At 39.8% G+C, this 19,549-nt stretch overlaps 1 protein-coding gene across 2 annotated transcripts; it reads left to right on the top strand.

The window, feature by feature from the left end:
- The first annotated feature begins 386 nt into the window (after nt 1-386).
- LOC132982343 (plastin-3-like) lies at nt 387-18,351 on the top strand. Of its 2 annotated transcripts, none has more exons than XM_061048790.1 (16): nt 387-507; nt 7,618-7,686; nt 8,698-8,849; nt 9,199-9,328; nt 9,423-9,555; nt 9,760-9,841; nt 11,225-11,390; nt 11,537-11,676; nt 12,054-12,149; nt 13,211-13,397; nt 13,518-13,596; nt 14,151-14,265; nt 14,430-14,563; nt 15,856-15,973; nt 17,214-17,338; nt 18,038-18,351. In XM_061048790.1, the coding sequence occupies exons 2-16, from the start codon at nt 7,626-7,628 to the stop codon at nt 18,168-18,170; spliced, it is 1,851 nt and encodes a 616-aa protein (XP_060904773.1). In that variant the 5' UTR covers nt 387-507; nt 7,618-7,625; the 3' UTR covers nt 18,171-18,351. The 2 variants fall into 2 exon arrangements, with proteins under 2 accessions (XP_060904773.1, XP_060904772.1); XM_061048789.1 differs by lacking the exon at nt 387-507 and adding an exon at nt 6,570-6,663.
- The last annotated feature ends 1,198 nt before the right edge of the window (nt 18,352-19,549 follow it).

The following is a 19,549-nucleotide window of genomic DNA, read 5'->3' as shown; positions in this document are numbered from 1 at the left end:
GTCTTATTCAGGTACCCCCCCCCCCCCCCCCCCCCCCCTCCAATAACACCTTAATGATTGCAAAAAATAGTAATTCAGTATCATATGACATTTTCTGTTGAAATTCTCCATTTTCAAATTGTCTCACATTTGCAAACAATAAAATGAAGCTATTTGGATAGCCTATTTTTCTGCATTCTGATTGGTTATCATTATCATAGCAATAGGCTCAAACAAGAGCATTTGTAGTAAATGTTTTAAATCACTCTCTTTATCTGTGCATATGTTCATTATGTTAATGTTATCTTGCTAGCTTAAGTGGTCAGTGAGTCAGACATGACTGCTGCTGATGGGAGGAAGACGGAGGAGGGTTGGTTTAGGGAAGGGGTGGCGCAGAGGGGCGGGGTGGTTCCTCTTACCGGGCGGTGTCTGCTGAAGAAAACGGGACAGAGGAGTAGTGAGAGGCCGACACAGGGGTTCATTTATTTTCCCCGGGAGATTTTACTGAATTGCACCAGCGGACTTCAGGTAAGAGGAAGAAGGAGTGTGTGGGGCGTTTTCTCAGGAGAGACAGACATGCGTTAAATTGAACCAAAGAAAAGAAATCTTGATTTATTATTCACTGCGGCACATCTGCTGTTCCTCCATACAGCAAATAAAACATTTATACAGCCCCACTAAGGGTATTTGTAGAGAAATGGGTCAACAAAATTATGCAAACAGTGGCATTTACGCTGGTTTGGGCATTGAGAGCACAGTTTTTAGTAATTGTTTGTACCATTAGACAATAGATTTATTTTTGGAATTAGTCTACAATATAAAGTATCTCACGTTGCTCGCGCTCTGTTCTAAATCAAGTCTCGTTTACGTTTACTGTTCGATACAAGCACATGTATGAGGGCTGGCTTTTTTTCTCAATGGACAGACACATTTAATAACAATAGTGATAAAAGGGGAACAGCAGCCATGTGTGTGTCGGGATGAATGGTACAATTAATTGCCTCGTCGCGCGCGCGTGTGTGTGTGCGCGCGGGGGTCCAGGTTCTGGACACACCTCTTCAGTTTGTGAATTGCTGTATGAATGAATCCTCAGAATCTAAATCTGAAGAACAAAGGCATTCAGACAAAGTCAGTGTTATTGTCAGTATCCAGCCATTCCAGGCAGGAGGGACTGCATTTTAATTGGATGTTAGGGTTGAATTGGATTAAAGCTAACCCTGATTGACGAGAGGATAAACAATATTTGTTCATCTATTGTAATGCAATAAAGCCATCATTTTATGACGTTTTTTTCTGCTATTGTTTAATATTCATTATGAAGACTTAAACAGACTCAACCTCTCCTGAAAGAGATTTGTAACATGGACAAACCCTAAAAACCCTGAAAATCAAAATCAAGGTCTATTCTCCTTTGAGCAGTGACACCTGGTGGCAGTAAAATACTTTTCTTTCCTTTATCCAACAGTTCTGTAAAAATATAGTTATTAAACAATGCATTTGCTATCATGTCTTAACACATACTTACTTGTTGTATTCAATGAAAAATGGTTAAATGAAATATTGTTAAAACCTAAATTACAAACATATGTCCAAATAAAGCATAATTATGATACTGAATTATATGTTAAAGCAAACTTACCAAGAAATCAAAGATCTTTGGTTGCTCAGTTAAGGACAGGAATCCTTCCCTTGGCACTTGAAGTTGGCAGATTTAAAAATATCCCAGAGGAACAGAGAATTTGTGAACTTTGTGATTTAGGAGAAGTGGAGAGTGAATCTCATTTTCTTTTGTATTGTCCCTTTTATGAGGAACTGAGAGTACCTCTTTTTGATGAAATGTTTGCTCGAGACCCTCAAGTGTTTTGGAGTAATGACGATGTCAGGATGGAATGTTTGTTTACTTTCAATGTTTATAAGTTGGCCTCTTTTGTCACTAAAGCCTGGAGGAAACGCCAGGATGGTTTATAGTATTGTTTGGCATCTATTTTTGGTTTTTGGTCTGTCTGTGTGTTTATATTGGTGTATTGTAAGCCCTTGTGGGCTGGGCATGCTAATGCATGCATGACACAATAATAAAATTCATATTCAAATTCAAATTCAAAATTCACAGAAGAAAATAGGGCAGTGTTCATTTGATTCATTCATTAATTAGGCTACAGAAAGAATAACTCCTTAATTTTGACGCTGATTAATTTCTCTCTGACGTCATTCATCAGTGATCATACACCTGTCCAGAGCGATCTTAACATGATGAAAACATGACGCAGAGGCGTCACACCCATTCAAACTGGGAGGGGTGGGGGGGCCTCATCGAACAGGATTTTTCTCATATCTTAGTATTAAAAAAATATTATTGTATATATGTAGTAATGATAAATAATATGTTAAGTATGGAAGAGATTGGAAAAAATCAGCAATTAGGAATTTTTCACAATTAAACTGAGGTTTCCTCAGACTATCGGACTGGTCGAGAAATAATGCCCATTCAGCTAAAGGACAACTAGACCCCCCTCTAACCCCCCTCCTGTTGCTGTTTTAAAAGCTTTTTTAAAATTCCCATGCCGTTCAGAAGCACGTTCTTTTTGACAAAAAGCTTCCTCCATGTGCCTATGAAATTGACGGTGGTATAAAAAATATTTGGTAACACTTTAAATTAAGGTCGCAATATTCACCATGTTGCTTGTTAGCATGCTAATCAGTAGCATGCTGGCTGCTTATTAGTCATTATTAGGCGATTAACTGAGAGGAGTTTTCCCTCCTAATTACTGCTAATTGAAAGTAAGTTTCAGACAAGGAAGTTGTTGAACATAAATGATGATCTTAAAATGCTTTGCTGAGTATGACCCTTATAAGGTAGAAGTAAACAAAATCATCATGACCTATAAGCTATAGACTATGATCATGTAGAATAGAATACATCTTTATTGTCCTATTTGCCTTAGGCTCTCCAGATACATAAAAAACATTCAGGCAGTCAATAACACAGACAACATAACAGCAAGGTTTACACAAAACAGTTCATTCCATGGTTGTCATGTTGTAAGATTAAAGATGCAAATGACTTACATTGCTAGTTATCTGCTTATCTGAGTTATCTGCTACATACTCCTTGCTTTCTTCATTGTCAGGTTTTTGTGGTTTGACCACTATTTTGCCTGATGACACAATCTCAGAGAGTTTATTTCTAAACCCTCAGCTCAGGTGAATGTACCTGACAGGAAGATGGAAAGTTAAGAAACAATTCAAACAGACAAACAAATGGAGAGCAGCAGGCCGCGCCCCTGGAAGTCATAAGTCAAGTGACTAAGGTAATAATGAGCAATCAATAACGACTAATAAGCAGCATATTCATATCGGTCGGGCCCTGTAGTTTCCTGAAAACGAAATATTTTTGGGGGTTTGTACCTTTATAAGTGGTAATCATGAGGATGATAATGTCTTAACTGTGTATTTAAGTCTGATTTGTGTTATATGAAAGAGATGTTCTCAAACAAATGTGTCTGTTTGGAGCCATTAGTGTCCCTGTGGTTGTCTTCATGTGCCTGTATATCTGTGTCTGGCTGTTCGTGCTACCTCTTTGTTTGCATGCTGGTGCCAAAGAGTAGCCTATTTGTTTATATGACAATTCTGTAACTCGATCACGGCATCTGAGAGTTAAAACAGGTCACAGGTTAAAGAATGAAAAGCATCTTTAATCTCCTAAAGTTGGATGTGATTTGGTGAGAATTGATCGAATCAGAGTTCACTGGATGGCTTATTAGGGAAAAAAGGGATTTTGTCAGTTTCAGCAGCCAAGAGAGGAGCTCTCTCTTTCTGTATGATGGTAAGAGCTAAGATTAGTCCGAATGGCTTCAGCTTCCTAGAATAGGATCAATTATCTGTTGGTATAATACATCAAGTTGCCATATCTTGAGACGTTAGAGCTCTCAGAAAGCTCTCGGACTAAATCATGCACAGCACAGACGAATCCTCTCAACCTCTTATTACTGGAACTGTGTATCTAGGCCAATATTTTCTATAACGTTATCTGGTGTGATACATTAAGCTGCCTAGCTTAGCGTTCTGCTGTTTGCTCCTAAAAGCATCATCCTAACTCCAGACATAAGAGGATTTATCTATCATTAAACTGATCTGCATGCTAAAACCGACGACTTCCTCATTTCATTCAAGTATTTGGTGGATTTAAACAATAAGCTTTCCCTAAATCCAATTTTTTTCTAAAATACAGAATGTCTTCAGTCAATCTGACAAACCAAAATTGACCTAAAGTGCAGAAAGATGAGACCAACGTCGTGAAAATACTAAAGCAGAAAATCACTGATTATTTAGAGAGATGTCTATGGAAGCCCTGAGGGTCAAGAAGACATTAATACATCTGTATGAATAGTCTGAAATGAATAGTTTGCCTTGCTGTATATTTCAAACTAAAGATCAGATCAAATATTTTGCAATGTTGAATCTTTATTGGGCTGTACAGAACTTTGGTGCAGTGGTTATAGCGCTGTTGCCTCACAGTGAGGAGGTTCCTGGTTTGAATCCCCATCGGACAGGAGCCTCTCTGTGTGGAGTTTGCATGTTCTCCTCGTGGGTTATTGGTGACTCTAAATTGTGTGGCTGGTTGTCTCTTTATGTCGGCCCTGTGACTGACTGGCGAAAAGTCCAGTGTGTACCCTTCCTCTCGACCAATGACAGCTGGGATCGGCTCCAGCCCCCCGCAACCCTGGACAGGTAAAACGGTATTGATAATGGATGGATGATTTATATTGTTTATGCAAGTGAATGATATGAACAGCCAAAAACAAAAAACCCATTATCATATAGTACCAGAGGGAAATACACATAGGAGATGTTATGTAAGGGTCTCCAGGCTTGTTTGTTGTCAGACTAAAAGGCTCTGTGATAGATTGTTGCTATCATCACAAGGCGGCTGTGGCTCTGTTAGTGGAGTCGGTCGTCTCTCAACCGGTTTGATGTCCAGCTCCTGCAGCCACATGTTCGATACGTCCTTGGGCAAGACAAGGTCACGTTACATAGCAGTCTCCACCATCAGTGTGTGAATGTGTAGGTGTGACCTGCGGTGTAAAAGCGCTTTGAGTAGTCAGAAGACTATAACGGCGCTATATAAGCTCAAGTCCATTTACCATTTAGATCAAGATATTTAGTTTCCTGCGTCAGTGAACTGAGCTGTGCAGACAGAACATTTCAGATTGGCTCCAGGCTGACCAGACATTCAACAGAGAATTACTGAACATGCTGTACTTTTGTATCTCATGGACCAGGCTTTCAGAGCCTCAGGCCATACTATGTTACAAATCTGTGTTGAACACGGAGATGCTGAAGTTATGAATAAGGATAAAAATATGTGCAGCTTTGCTGTGGTAAGACAGGTGCTGAACTTAAAAAAAAAGATTTTCATACTAAACTAGAAACGTTCAAGAAATGATATGTCTAAAATGTTACAGCTACTTTTTAAGTTTTTACATGGATGAATGAATACGTACTTTTGTAGGCAGTAAGACACTTCTCAGTTTAATATGGGGTTTTGATGTTGGATAATGTTAGCTTAAGGTAACAAACCTTTTGTTGTTGCATGTGTCGTTTTTCTTTAATGGAGCCCCACTAAATTCAACACTCCTGCTATGTGATTTGTTTGTAATATTCTGGTTTGAGTGATGAGGAAAGCAAGCAGGTCAAATACAAGACCTCCAACCTGAAGATCTCTCATCATGTAAAATGTGAAACCAAAAGTCAATGCTGCCTTAATATATTAACGTAACTCACTATGTCTTATTCAACTTAAGCAAGTTGTTTTGGTGCCTGAACCTGATGATCAAACTGGTCTTCAACCTCCCCAAAAAGAGCACATGTCACTCCGCTGTTCATCTCCTTACACTGGCTCCCAGTTACTTATCAAATTTAAAACTCTGCTGCTCGCTTACAAAACAGCGATAAAGAACAGCTCCTCCTTACCTATGTCATCCAGGTCTACACTCCTTCCTGCCCACTACGCTCTGACAATGAAAGGTGTCTGATCCGACCTTCACAACAGGGTCCAAAGACTATAACCAGACTCTTCTCCTTTGTCCTGATTTTCAGCGATTTGGATTAAAGCTTCTGCTAAACGAATTGTAGAAAATTGTTGTTAACTTCACCATTACATGGTTAATGTTTTCAAATATTTGCACTTTGGTTAAATACAGGAATCCACCTGGCAACAGGTACCAGAAAATCAAAGCATGCATATACAAGCCAATTACAGCACAGAAGGGCAATAGAAGGTGGAGCTCTGTTTGGTAAAAAAAAAAAGTCAAGCTACTTTTGCCAACTTTGTGACTTATTTTCTTTGTGTTAGTAAAATAGACACAGTTTCCACTAAATAGTGTCACTTCATGACACTAAAGTGGTCAAAATAGCATAACTGTGACAATTTGTTCGAACTGAACAGGATTTGAACTCAACTAACAGACCTAACAAAATGAGAACTGAGGGGGATATTTAAACCAGCTGACCAAACCAAAACCAACACACAGGGGAGCCTACACACATAATAACTAAAAGTTAACACCAAGGAACCCAGATCCCCCCATACTGTCCGAGCACTTGGTATGATCCTCTTCATCAAAGCCAAGCTCCACCCTCAGCCTCACCCTTTGTTCAAACCAGGAGGTAGAGCACATGAGCCAGGTAACTCAAAAGAAAAGATCAATTAATTATTATTACTTTACTTAGTAAACAAACAATGACAAAATTAATCCACTGTGTGAACTTACATCAAAAGTTATAATAAACAAATGCCAAACCAAACAACTAGCCTGTGTTATTCTTTTAAATACAAATAAAAACATGTGAGTGTTGTGGTGAGTTGTGCAACCTTTTATAGTGTGGCTGTGTCCATCACATTTATATGAAGTACCTCAGGGCTCATTCCTTAGTCCTTTTAAGATGTGCTCATATTTTTCAGTCCTGTAGGCGTGTGAGTAAACCTTCTGTGTTTGTCGTTTTGTGCTTGGTGTTTATGCACTATTTTGTAGGGAAAGCGATGCGTAACTTGTGTTTATAAAAATATTAAATATTAGAAGTTTCACTTACTTTCATAAAGTTAAAGCCTTTTAGCTGTGGCTATGTTTGGTAGAGTCTGTTGTCTCTCAATCGGAAGTCTTGGGGTTCAATCCCCAGCTCCTGCAGCCACATGTCATGTGTGTCCATGGTTAAGACACACAACCCGAAGTTGCTCCTGCTGCTTCGTCTGCAGTGTATGAATATGTATGAATGGGATTAGTTATTTCAGATGGTCACTTTACATAGAAACCTCCACCATCAGTGTGAATACGTGTGAATGTGTAGGTGTGACCTGTGGTGTAAAAGTGCCTTGAGTGGTCTCAGACTAGAAAAGTGTTATGCAAGCTCAAGTCCATTTACCATTTATTACCATCAATTGTGGTAAAGATTATTTGATGGTTCATTATCATTGTTAAAAATGATACATGTCGTACTTTTAAAAACTTGATCACTTCTAATAATTTGAGTAATTGTGAAGTCACCTAAACCTTAAAAATAGAAAGATATCTGATTTCTGTAATTGCTTAACAGTACCTTAAAGCAGCATTTTCCTTTGTTTCCTTTTGTTGTGCCTCATAGAATTCAGAATGTCAACAAACGTCAGCGCCGAGGAGATGGAGGAGATCAGGGAGGGATTCCAGAAAGTGGGTGAGTAAAAATGAGCTGAGATTTAAGACACATTTCAGAAAATGATAAATGAACGTCATGTTTGAAGTGCAGCGAAGCAGCTGACCGACACATGTTCATATGCACGGTGACTGCTACAGTGTGTGTGTGTGTGTGTGTGTGAGAGAGTGTACGTGTGTGAACCATCTGACAGACAGATGTTTTTCTTGTGATCTATGAAATAAATTAAGCCTTTGATAAATCCAATATTTCAGCTATTGCTCAGAGATAATTGAAAATCATGCTCAATGGTCTTGTCGCTGATCTGACGGCAGATACAAAGCATCTCAAGACTATGTATTGGAAAATAAGCAAAAAATACTAGATCCTAGACTTCCCACAATGTTGTTGCAGGAACTCCTCCTAGTAAATTTATTGGACAACCCGAAGCAACTTGACTTTTGATTTAATTTTTGCAGACTTGACAAAGCTGAGCCCAATATGAGCAAAGTTATTCCTATAAACGAGAGAGGCCAAGTTTCAAACAGTCCTACCAACAGGGTCCAGACTTTTTTGACTGGGTTGGCCCAACTGGGGCATTGTGTTATTCAGAGGTGGCCTGAAGTGTGAGGTGCGGCACAAACGCAAATAAATATCATTTATCCTTTCTTACGTCACCAATCATGTCTACTTTATAGAACAAGATAATGGCAACATTAGCTTACATTTTTCATGACACATAAAAGAAGATTTCTGTTAAAGCCACAATTTGAAGTACTTAAAAATTAGCATGCAAACTCCTGCACACTTACAATTTAAAGTACCAAAAAATACTACATTGATGTGTAAAGAAAACTACAAAAAAGACCTTTGTTTTAACATCAGTCCTGCTTGTGACAGGGTAAATAGCCAATCACAGTTTAGGATTTCTTGGATAGCACCAGGGTTAGCTAATCCGATTTCTAGGGGGGGGGGGCTATATCATGGCTTTAATTTGACCTTTCCCCTAACCCTTCTCCCCCTCTATCTCTCGCCTTCACAACACATCTCTAGATTTGGACGGTAATGGGTACATCTGCGCCTCTGAACTCGGAAATCTGTTCAACGAGGTGGGCTGTTCTATGCCTGGATACCAGATCCGAGAACTCATCCAGAAGCTGGACAAAAACAACGACAGCCACATCGACCTTGAAGAGTTCACGACTGTAGGTAACACTAACTGACTAACTAACAACTTCACTAGTTCACAACTTTACTAACAGTTTACTTACTATCCATTTAATGTGTTCTGAGTACTGTCACAACTTAATTGCTGACTGATGTTCAATGTCCAAATTAGCTGGTTTACTCACTGACTAGGTTATTAAGAATAATTAAATGTTAGTGTACATCAGTGAAACTTCTTGATTTTTAAACTAACTCATTTGGTGAGCACTCACACTAGGATCATTTGCCCTGTGCTGTGCTGATGCCTAACCTAACCTATTACCTGTTAAACCAAAAAAATTTAATAGCTCAATTTACAAATCTACAATTTACTTTATGCACTTTCAGATCTTCAAGGAGTTGAAGAACGACTCCAAGGCCAAGGAATTCAGAAAAGCTCTCAACAAGAAAGAAGGCATTGTCGCCATCGGGGGCACAAGTGAGATCTCCAGTGCAGGAACCCAACATTCGATATCTGGTTAGTAAAGCGCTACTGGCACTAAATCAGGATCAGCTGTGGTTATATTCATGACAGAAGGAATCTGACGATGTGACTCGACTCTGTTCTTCAGAGCAGGAGCGCTATGCCTTCGCAAACTACATCAGCTCTTCTCTGGAGAAGGATCCAGACTGTCAAAACATCCTGCCTATCGACCCCAACACTAAAGCTCTGTTCACAGCAGTGGCCGACGGCATCGTACTTTGGTAAACGCTTACAGCACAAATCAGAAGAAGCTTTTAACATAACAACAAAGTGTATAAGATGTATTTTTACCAGTTAATCATTCATTATTCATTATTCTTTATACGTCTATACTTTTGTCTTCAGCTCGATTGTTTTGGTCGCTTTTTAAAACCTTGAATCCATTTATTGTGCTAATATATTTGTCTCTCACGTGTTTTTTGCAGCAAACTCATCAACCTCTCAGTTCCTGACACCATCGACGAGAGAACCATCAATAAGAAGAAACTCACGGCTTTCACCACTCAGGTTAGAAAGCTGCTGGTTAAATTAGCAGGTAGTTGAGAGGAAGTGAACTAGTAAAACAGTTCGATATGCCATGAGTAGAGTGATTTAACATTTCCCCAGTGAAATATGGTGGAATTAAGAATTTCCCCTCAAAGTTAGGACTAGATCCTTGTGACTCATAAGGGCTAAGAGTCTTAGCCTTTATGAGATCTCCTAAAGTGTAACACTGAGGAGAAAATGGAGAATTGTTCTGCAAACACTACATGAAGAATATTACTGAATCATAGTCAGGCTGAAGAGACAAAAACTATTTATACAGACATTTCAATCCATCTCTGACATTATTCAGTACAAAGTGAGACATGCATGTTGAGTTTCTCTACATGTGGTGATCTCCACAGGCGCATCCAATCACTACTTAAGGCTCTTCACGTGATGATGTAACGATCAGCATGAGAAGGAGCTGCTGCACAAGAGAGCGTGTTGAGGGCCAATGGAGGTTCAAGCGACGATGACCACATATTTTATCTTACACCTAAATACTCGCGATAACCTCTTTAATCAAAAGCACAATGTATTTATTGTTGCGTCAGTAAAATGTAGCCTTTTTCAAAGTGTAAACCCCCTCCTCTTAAAGTGATATGATATCTTTTTTTTTATGTTACCGACGTGAACTGTTACGCCAGTTATGTGGGAATCAGTATAGCCACTCCAGGAGCTGCACAGTGAGGATGCCAGAAGAGAAAGGAAAAAAAAGGAGGGAGCAGGACATTTGACCCCAACAAGATTATGTTAACAAACTTATTTCAGTCGGCTCCAAAGGCTGACAGAAGCTACTGTTAGCCAGGAGGCTAGCGCTAACAGTACTGATTGAATCTGTATACATTGATTTAAATCATATCCTAGGGGCCTGCTGTCTCATCTTGTGATAGTCCGTATTTATTTATTTTATGTCATATATATTTACATGTGTAATCTTAGAACACATGTGTAATGTGTTTTGTCACTCCCCATGTCCTGTTGTTTTTTACTCTAATGTGAGTTGACATAATCACAGATGTAGAACGTAGTACAGCTTTCTGTTAGGAGCATGGACTTAACACCCACAAAAGCTGGGTGCAAGTGTTCAAGGCTTGCTTCAAATATAAAGCTCTGTTAGCTTTAGCATCTAACAAAGGTCTAATTGGACCCACGTGTTTACAGATTTTGAACAACTACTCGCCTGTTGTTCTCTGATGTTAAAATATAGTCTGAAAAGAAATGAAGAAATGTAAACATGAAGAAGCCCTGATCTCAGATAACCATTATAGTACACGAATTTGACCATATCAGCCTTTGTCAAGAACTTGAAGACTTAACTTAATGATTTCTTCTTGCACATCCTACCTTATTGTCCCTCAACAGGAGAATCTGAACTTGGCCCTGAATTCAGCTTCGGCCATCGGCTGCCAAGTTGTTAATATTGGAGCTCAAGATCTGAAGGAGGGAAAACCTCACCTGGTGCTTGGCCTCCTCTGGCAGATCATTAAGATCGGACTGTTTGCCGATATCGAGCTGAGCCGTAATGAAGGTATGAACCAACCGGACCTCACCTGACACACAGAGAGCAGAAAACCATAGCATGATAAACGTTAGATGGTTTCATCAAACACATGACAGAAGAAATCTCAGTTCTGTGCTCACAAACTGGACCCTGGCTCGTGTTTCTGTCTTCAGCTTTAGCAGCGTTGTTGGAGGAAGGGGAGACTCTGGAGGACTTGATGAAGCTCAGTCCTGAGGAGCTGCTGCTGCGTTGGGCAAATTTCCATCTGAAGAAAGTGGGCATGACCTTAACAAACTTTTCTGGAGATGTTAAGGTGAGAAAATGGGAGTGTGATGCCTTTCACTCTAAAACCACTGCAAAACAAATTCACTTCTAAACCCTTACTTTGATTAAAAGATCATGTCTCTGTTAGTTAGCAGAGTGCTGTTTGCTTGTTCAATGGAAGTGTCATTTACAGTATCTACTTATATTCAATATGATTTATGAACTACATATTTAACCCCTGATGTAATAGCTTTAAATCAATCTGTTGTAGAATGAACTTGACATTTCTGATGCAGCGTAGTCATCATGGTTGTCTCTCTCTCTCCCTCTCTCTCTCTCTCTCTCTCTCTCTCTCTCTCTCCCTCTCTCTCCCTCTCTCTCTCTCTCTCTCTCTCTCTCTCTCTCTCCCTCTCTCTGTCTGTGCAGGACTCCAAGGCGTACTTCCACCTGCTCGAGCAGATTGCACCGGATGGAAGCAAAGAGGACGCTCCACGGGTTGAGATCGACATGACTGGTCTTTACGTATGTTGATCGATCAATAGTTACACCTGTAATATGCAGCTGTACATTTTAGTTCCATGCACTTGCTTGATTCCTCTGGTCTTTTAAATGCTCTATTTCATTAGAATTCTCTTAGAAAGACATTACACCGTAGATATGTTTTGTATTTAAACCAGCTGTTGGTCCCACTAATGATAAAAGTGTTTAAAAAACGTAGGCCCCATGTCCTGCATTTTCTCCAGGAAGAAAAGCGCTGCACATCTGTCTTGTCTCTATCAAGGGGCTCCGTTACTTCTTACTGTATGTTTTTTTTATTTTAGATTGTTTATTTACCCGTCAGACACTGAGCAAAGAGTATGTGGGTAGAAGACACAATCTGTAGGCGGCAAAACTGTGGGAATATAAAACATTTGGAAAAGAGCGCCAGTGACATCAACAACGCCTTTCTGAAAAGTTGAAAGATTTTCAACTTGAGCGCTCGGAGCAGCCGCACAAAAAAAGGCGAAGCGCCCGGCAGTCAGAAAAAAAACCGCTAGATGGACATGGGGCCTTACAAAGCACATAAACACGTATTTAGTAAAGTATGTCAGTGAAACTAAGCACTGATCAACGTAGGTGTAAACTCAGTGGTGTTTTTTTATTTTGGGCTGTCACAGGTTAATGGCAGCTTACTTCTTGCTGACCTCCTCCCTGCGTCCTTTATAAGGATCAGGATATTTTGTACCTTATAGACCATGAAAGAACGAGTGTCATCCTTGTGAAACTTCCAAACAAAACCTGGTGCTTACTTAACACATTTTATTTTTCCATTTTTTAACTTGTATTTTAATGTTCTCTTGTTCCTTTTCTTGTGTCTTCAACTTCGATTATAACACTTTTCACACGAGTAGTTCCACTGAAATCAGTGAGGGATATTTGTGTCGTTGTCAGAGAATCTATTATATTTAAAGACATTGTTAATCCCTAATCACACATTGATTTTTAAAGTCAATGCGTGTACGGATGTTCTGCTTCCAACACAGCAGAGCCTGTTTTTCTACCAACATGTTTTTTTATTTATTTTTGTCCCTGTGTGCCATCAGGAGAACGATCTCTCAAAGAGAGCAGAGTGCATGCTCAAGCAGGCTGACCGCCTCGGCTGCCGCCAGTTCGTAACTGCTACTGATGTAGTGGGTGGAAACGCGAAGCTGAACATGGCCTTTGTAGCCACACTCTTCAACAAACACCCAGCTCTCACCAAACCAGAGAACCAAGACTGGAATCTGGAGAGTAAGCACAGAGGAATTTCCCCCCCTTTTTAGACGTACTTAAACTACATCCATCATACGTGAAGAAATATGTTTTTCTTGAGAAGTGGTTAAATCTCTGTTGTTGTGTTGATTTGTTAAGGTGAGACCCGGGAGGAGAGAACCTTCAGGAACTGGATGAACTCTCTTGGAGTCAATCCATTTGTTCACCGTATCTACGGGTCAGTATCTCTCACGAAAGTCGTTTTCACATATAAAACATCTAGATAATTTCAGGAGGACCGCTCCAGAGATTCTCCCGACCTGGCTGTTCACACATGCGCCTCACAGTGGGAGACTATCCCCGTCGACGGAATCACAATATCCGCAAAAGAGCGGAGGCAAACATACTGGAATACAGGAAACATGATGCAACTGATTCATTACGTGCTTGGAGGCCATAGCGGTCACATGCAGACGCTCTATGCACTCCACTCACAGTAAATAAACGTCACTCCCCCCTTCCCAGTTGCTCAAGGTGAATAATATCCTGCTGCGTTCTCACATCGGCTCACTCGCACTTGCTGCAGAAAAAAATCTTGGGCCCTGTCAGGAGAAACTCTGAGTGAAGCCCGAGGGGAAAAAATCAGCGGTTTGCGTTCACACATACAGCTCCTCCTGGGAATATCAGGACTTTTTTAGCAGTTTACTTTTAAGTGCGAAAGCTGTAACAGTGTCGTTATGTTTACTGGTGCATGATGTTTAAAAACCTGTCTGAATTAGTGTGTTTTTGTAGTGATCTGCAGGATGCCATGGTTATTCTCCAGCTGTATGAAAGGATCAAGGTGCCAGTGAACTGGGAGGCAGTCAACCGACCTCCATTCAAACCTGTAGTGGGGCATTTAAAAAAGGTAGAATAAAAAGAAAACATTAATATTTGAATGTGTATGAATGGGATTAGTTACTTCTGATTGACTTGACATAGAAACCTCTGCTATCAGTGTGTGAAACAAAAAAAAAAAGGACTTTTCCCACTGTGAAATCTTCTAACTTTGTCTGTTTGTGTGTACAACAGATAGAGAACTGTAACTATGCCGTGAAGCTGGGTAAGGAAGAGGCTGGTTTCTCGCTGGTGGGAATAGCTGGACAGGATCTCTATGATGGAAATGCAACTCTAACTTTGGCGCTGGTGTGGCAGCTGATGAGGAGGTAATGTCGGCCATAATGTAGAAAAATTCCCTTGATTAGATTGTCGTTTGGGGATGTAAGAAAATAGCTTAATCAAGGAAAGGCACCAGGGAAAATAAAGACTACGGGTGCATTGGAATTGTTTTTTTTGTTTAGGAAGGTTCCTAACTGAGTGAAACGACCCGGAAGAATCTAAGTGGCAGCCATGATAAGAGCCGTTTGAATTCTGTAAAAGCTAAGGAAAAGTGCAACAATGCTTCCTTTATAACCTCCTTTAGCATAGGATACACTGGACCGTCCTTTATGAAAGAAGATGAGAAAATGCCGCCCCATAATTCCTTGCGACCGCAACATTTAAAGCCACTCGCGCATCCGACCGTTCACGAAAACTAGCGATGGCCATTTAAGGACCACAGACTGTAACTATTTCAGTACGGACTGAGATCTGTTGGAGGAGCAACGCGGAGACATTGGTTTATTTAGTGATTTGACTTATAATTTGTTACTGCCTTTGTATTTATTTTCTTTCTTTCTTTTGTGTCGGTAAAGAAGGTGAAAATTGCTTTTAAATATTCTTGTATGTTTAGTGTAGATGCCTTGCTGTTATTTGATGTTGATTCCTACGAGAAATTGTAATATAAAACTTTCTTAATAAAAAATAAGGAAAGAAAACTAACAATGACCGAAAATAGACGCAGATCATGTAAGTTACCATCGCAATAATATGCCTTTCAGCAATCTTAAACCAATAAGGTGAACTATGAACGTTATGCTGATGTTGGAAAACGATCAAAGTGAAGTAGCCTTTATTCCTTTTATTTCAATTCATTGTGGTAATTAGGATTATTTCACCAGTAAGAAGTCACAGAGGAACGTTTGTTAGATGCGCTTTTAGTAGTCCATTTTCAGAACATTGTAGTTTCACCGCGTCAGACCCACGTCATTAACCTCCGCCGTCGCATAATTACCTCGCCTAGTGTCCTTTAGGAATTCTCCTAACATCTTTCCTTAACCTCATGATGTTTTCCCCGGGGTTAAGGTAAAGTGGATAGTGAAAGGGAATAGGAGGGACAATTTGAATCCACCCAGCATCTAGCTACAGTCCTTTAAAGTTGAGTTAGTGTACAGCAGATTGCAGAAAGAGGGCGCTGTTCCCGCATGTTAGATAAAAAGCTACACATTGTCACATCCAGAGGAATTTCAAGCAGAAGTCACTTTCACAGGAAGTATAGGCTGTTTAATGTATACATACTGTTTATACGACAGATTGAATTGGTTATATCCCTAATGCTGGTCTTATCATCTGCATGCAGGTACACTCTAAATATTCTTGAAGACCTTGGAGATGCTGCAGGAGATGATCTGATCATTTCCTGGGTCAACAAAACTTTGTCTGAGAGCGGCAAGAGTTCCTCAATCAGAAGCTTTAAGGTGAGTTTAATAGAGTTCAAAACACAACACTTCCTTTGTGCTATACAGTGTTGTGGTGAAGACCACCCTAACCGAGGCCAAGACGTACCCGAGACCAGAGTGCTCCGAGACAAGACCAAGACCATAAATGTCACTGAAAATCATCATCTTGTGTGCAGCGGGCGTGTCACTCACTATGACCGTAACCAGGCGATAAAAGTCCAATTGAATTAAAGTTATACGTTGTTTTAGAAAGGGACGCTTTCCTTCTTATCACAGTAATGCTGTGGATAGCCTCTCAGTGGTGGTTTTGACCGGTCTGGATTTAAAATCCGGAGTCCACCCAGTCTGAGACCGAGACAAGACAGAGAGTAAAAATGCTTTCGTTTCCAAAGACGAGATCCAGACCTTCAGATCAATCTTGAGTACAACAACACAAGTGCTGTATCATACATTTATAAATTGTCAGCCTTTCCTTATATCAAAATAAATTCCATCCTCCGTCATAAATGTTTGACGTCTATTAGGGGTCTTATGAAAGTATTGATACACTTGAGTATTAAAAGAAGAACATTTTGAGGAAATACTGAAATTTTTTTTAATTATGCATGTCTTAATCCAAGTCAAGTGTTTGCTCATTTACCTCAGACTGCACAAAGAGTAGTTGGACTTCATTCATCCCACCCAGACTGTACAAACATTTACAATCAACAGACGGAGGATGTCAGAGACAACAAACATTCAGTACTTGACAAAGATGAGCGCTGACACGCTGACACCCTCGTGTGGTCTCATTGGGTAATGACACAAAGAGGGCAACATGAGAAGCACAGTTTAAGGACATCAGTAATAAACAAATAAACAAGACAGTAAATACATAACCAAGATATTCTAGGATGCACATCACATTGTAAGGAGGATCTGAGGGGCCGTCTGGTTCATAAACTAAAAGCATCTCTGAGATGTGGTGTTGTGCAAGGCCATGTAGTGCCTTAAAAACTAATAAAATCTATTTTTTTAAAGGTTTGTTTTTGGGCTTTTTATGCCTTTTTATTGAAATTGGACAAATACATGTACATCTTGTTTTGAGTTGAAAATAGACTGCATTTATGTTTTAATTTAAAGCTGTGTTACTTTTAGATTCTATCTTTTAAGAAGAACAACAGAGATTGTATCATTTAAAACTGAGTGTCAAAGTATTAAAAATGTTGACAGCCTCATTGTATACATGTATAATGTTTGTGTCTGTGTCTCCTCTCAGGACAAATCCATCGGTACCAGCATGCCAGTGCTCGACTTGATCGATGCCATTCAGCCAAAGAGTGTGAACTTCGAGCTGGTTAAAACAGAAAATCTGTCGGACGAAGACAAACTGGACAATGCCAAGTAATCACCTACAAACTTCTCTCTTACTACATGCTCAAAGATGATGATAATGATGTTTCAAAATGTCTCATAGCAAACTTTAACTTAAAGTTTAACTGCTGATAATATTATTTTAATTATCATTAGTTTTTTCTAAGTTTTTATAAATAATTTTTAATTTTTGAAAATTAGCCCCCATATACATAACCACCTCCCTCCCAGAGTCACTCCCAGTATCTGTTTTTGGTCTTAAAAATCACATATTGGTCGGGCTCTAATGTTGACATTGGTTACAGCTATTACTGGCAAAGTTGTGAATATTTAAACAAAGGAAAAGATCCAAATACAGAACTCAAAAAAGGTTTAATGAAACCAAAGGCAAAAAAAAGCTCACTTGTTCAGGAGGCTAAAAAAAATCCTTAAATGTCTAACAAAACTTTAACCTAAAAAAGTACTGAACACGAGGGACGTTTAACATGACGAGAAAGCACACAGACACTAAATAGACTAGGAGGGATTGGAAACAGGTGTAACAAACAAGACACAGGGGAAACTGGTGAGGCTAATCAAAAGTGGAGGGAAACCAGACAAATGGAGGAAGTAAGATGAGAAACAGTGGGGACAAGAACTACAAAATAAAACAGGAAACACTAAAGTCAAGATAAGGGGTACTTCTCTTTTAAATGGCATCCTAATGATGACCCTGTTCTTCTTCTCCAGGTACGCTGTTTCCATGGCGAGGAAGATTGGGGCAAAAGTCTACGCTCTCCCTGAAGACTTGGTGGAGATCAACCAGAAAATGGTGATGACCATCTTCGCCTGCTTGATGGGGAGAGGCATGAAGCGAGCGTAACCCCCCAACCCTCCTCTCCCCCCCCCCGCCCGTTTGATTGGATGACACATGAAGAGAGTGAACACGGCTGTATCGTCTTGCAGCTTTTCTGGCTCGGGACACACAGAAGTGTCGCTTTATTGCATCTATAACGCATTTAACTTTTAGAAACAGCAATAAACATTTGTTGGTACACGCACAAGCTTTAGTTCATGGAGGTTGTGTTTTGTAGACGATTAGACAGTTAGCATTGAAGTGGGACATAAGTCTTACCTCAGGGGTTTTTGATTTGGTTCTTGATTTCAGTTTTACATCAGGAAACTTCTGAGCTTGAGTGAATGACAGTGTCACAACAACAAAGCCTCAGCTCTCCATACTGGTTAAGAGATAGTCCAGGGTCTGCCCAGTGCATGCTGGGCTTGACTTCTTCCTGCCTATGACCCTAAAGAGTGTATTCTGTTTCTTTTTCTTTAAGGTTTCTTAAGGTTGAATGGAGAAACTTAAAGATAATGCCCCCTTAAAGGTCACATATTGTGCAAAATACACTTTACAATGGCTATGTAACACTCAAATGTGTTTTTAGCTTGTCTACAAACCCCCCTAATTATGAGATTAGTAATTTGCCTGCTCCACTTATGTGGCGCCACTGTAGAGTTTACCTTCATGACATCACAAAGGGCAATAACCCCTCCCCCAGGTGGGTGACACAGCTAGGTGTTTGTTCTGCCCTCTGAGTCTGCCTTTTTAGTGTAAACCAAAGGACATGGTGCAAAAAGCCCAAGCCTGTCCAGAGAGGGGCGTGGTCAAACACAGCTCATTTACATTTAAAGGTACAGACACAGAAACAGCCTGTTCTGAGCAGGGCTGAAATAGAGGGGTTTATAGACATGATCAAATACAGCATCAGAGTTGATCTATAACAAGAAACTTCACAGACATGTTGTGAGGAGCTCTGAGACTTATTAAAACTGGTTAAAAAATGAGAATGTATGTGACCTTTAATATCAAACAAAATGTTTACGTGGTGACATTTACAGTTCTTTACAAACATTTAAGTTATTTTTTATTTAGTCCAATATTTCTGAAGTCTTACCTCTGTGTTCTCACATGATCCCCTCAGGCTTCCCTTAAGACTCTCTTCCTGATGATACACTCATGTCTGCTCTATCCTACCTGTGTGCCCACCTGTGTACTGTATGACTGCTTAATTTCCTTAAGCAATAAAACGATTATCTTCATGAATACCTTTACGCCTTTCTTAAATATATGACCAAAGCTGTGCTACGTCAAAGGCATTTCATGGCTTTGTACTTGAAACCATTTAACTAAATACCTTAATTTTCCAGTCTTTTTGAGTTGATTAACTTGTGCGTTTGTGCTCATCAGAAAGGAATCGTAAT

The sequence above is a fragment of the Labrus mixtus genome, chromosome 10, assembly GCF_963584025.1.
Source record: "Labrus mixtus chromosome 10, fLabMix1.1, whole genome shotgun sequence".
Classification (NCBI taxonomy): Eukaryota; Metazoa; Chordata; class Actinopteri; order Labriformes; family Labridae; genus Labrus; species Labrus mixtus.
Note: the sequence above shows the minus strand (reverse complement) of the source record. Positions and strands in the feature narration are given on the sequence as shown.

What these genes read in the sequence shown, in the direction of transcription:
- LOC132982343 (XM_061048789.1), top strand. Translation starts at nt 6,585, where the DNA reads ATGATCCTCTTCATCAAAGCCAAGCTCCACCCTCAGCCTCACCCTTTG. An exon ending in TAGTGGGGCATTTAAAAAAG is followed by an intron (nt 14,266 to 14,429) that starts GTAGAATAAAAA and finishes TGTGTACAACAG; the next exon opens with ATAGAGAACTGTAACTATGC. An exon ending in CCTCAATCAGAAGCTTTAAG is followed by an intron (nt 15,974 to 17,213) that starts GTGAGTTTAATA and finishes GTCTCCTCTCAG; the next exon opens with GACAAATCCATCGGTACCAG.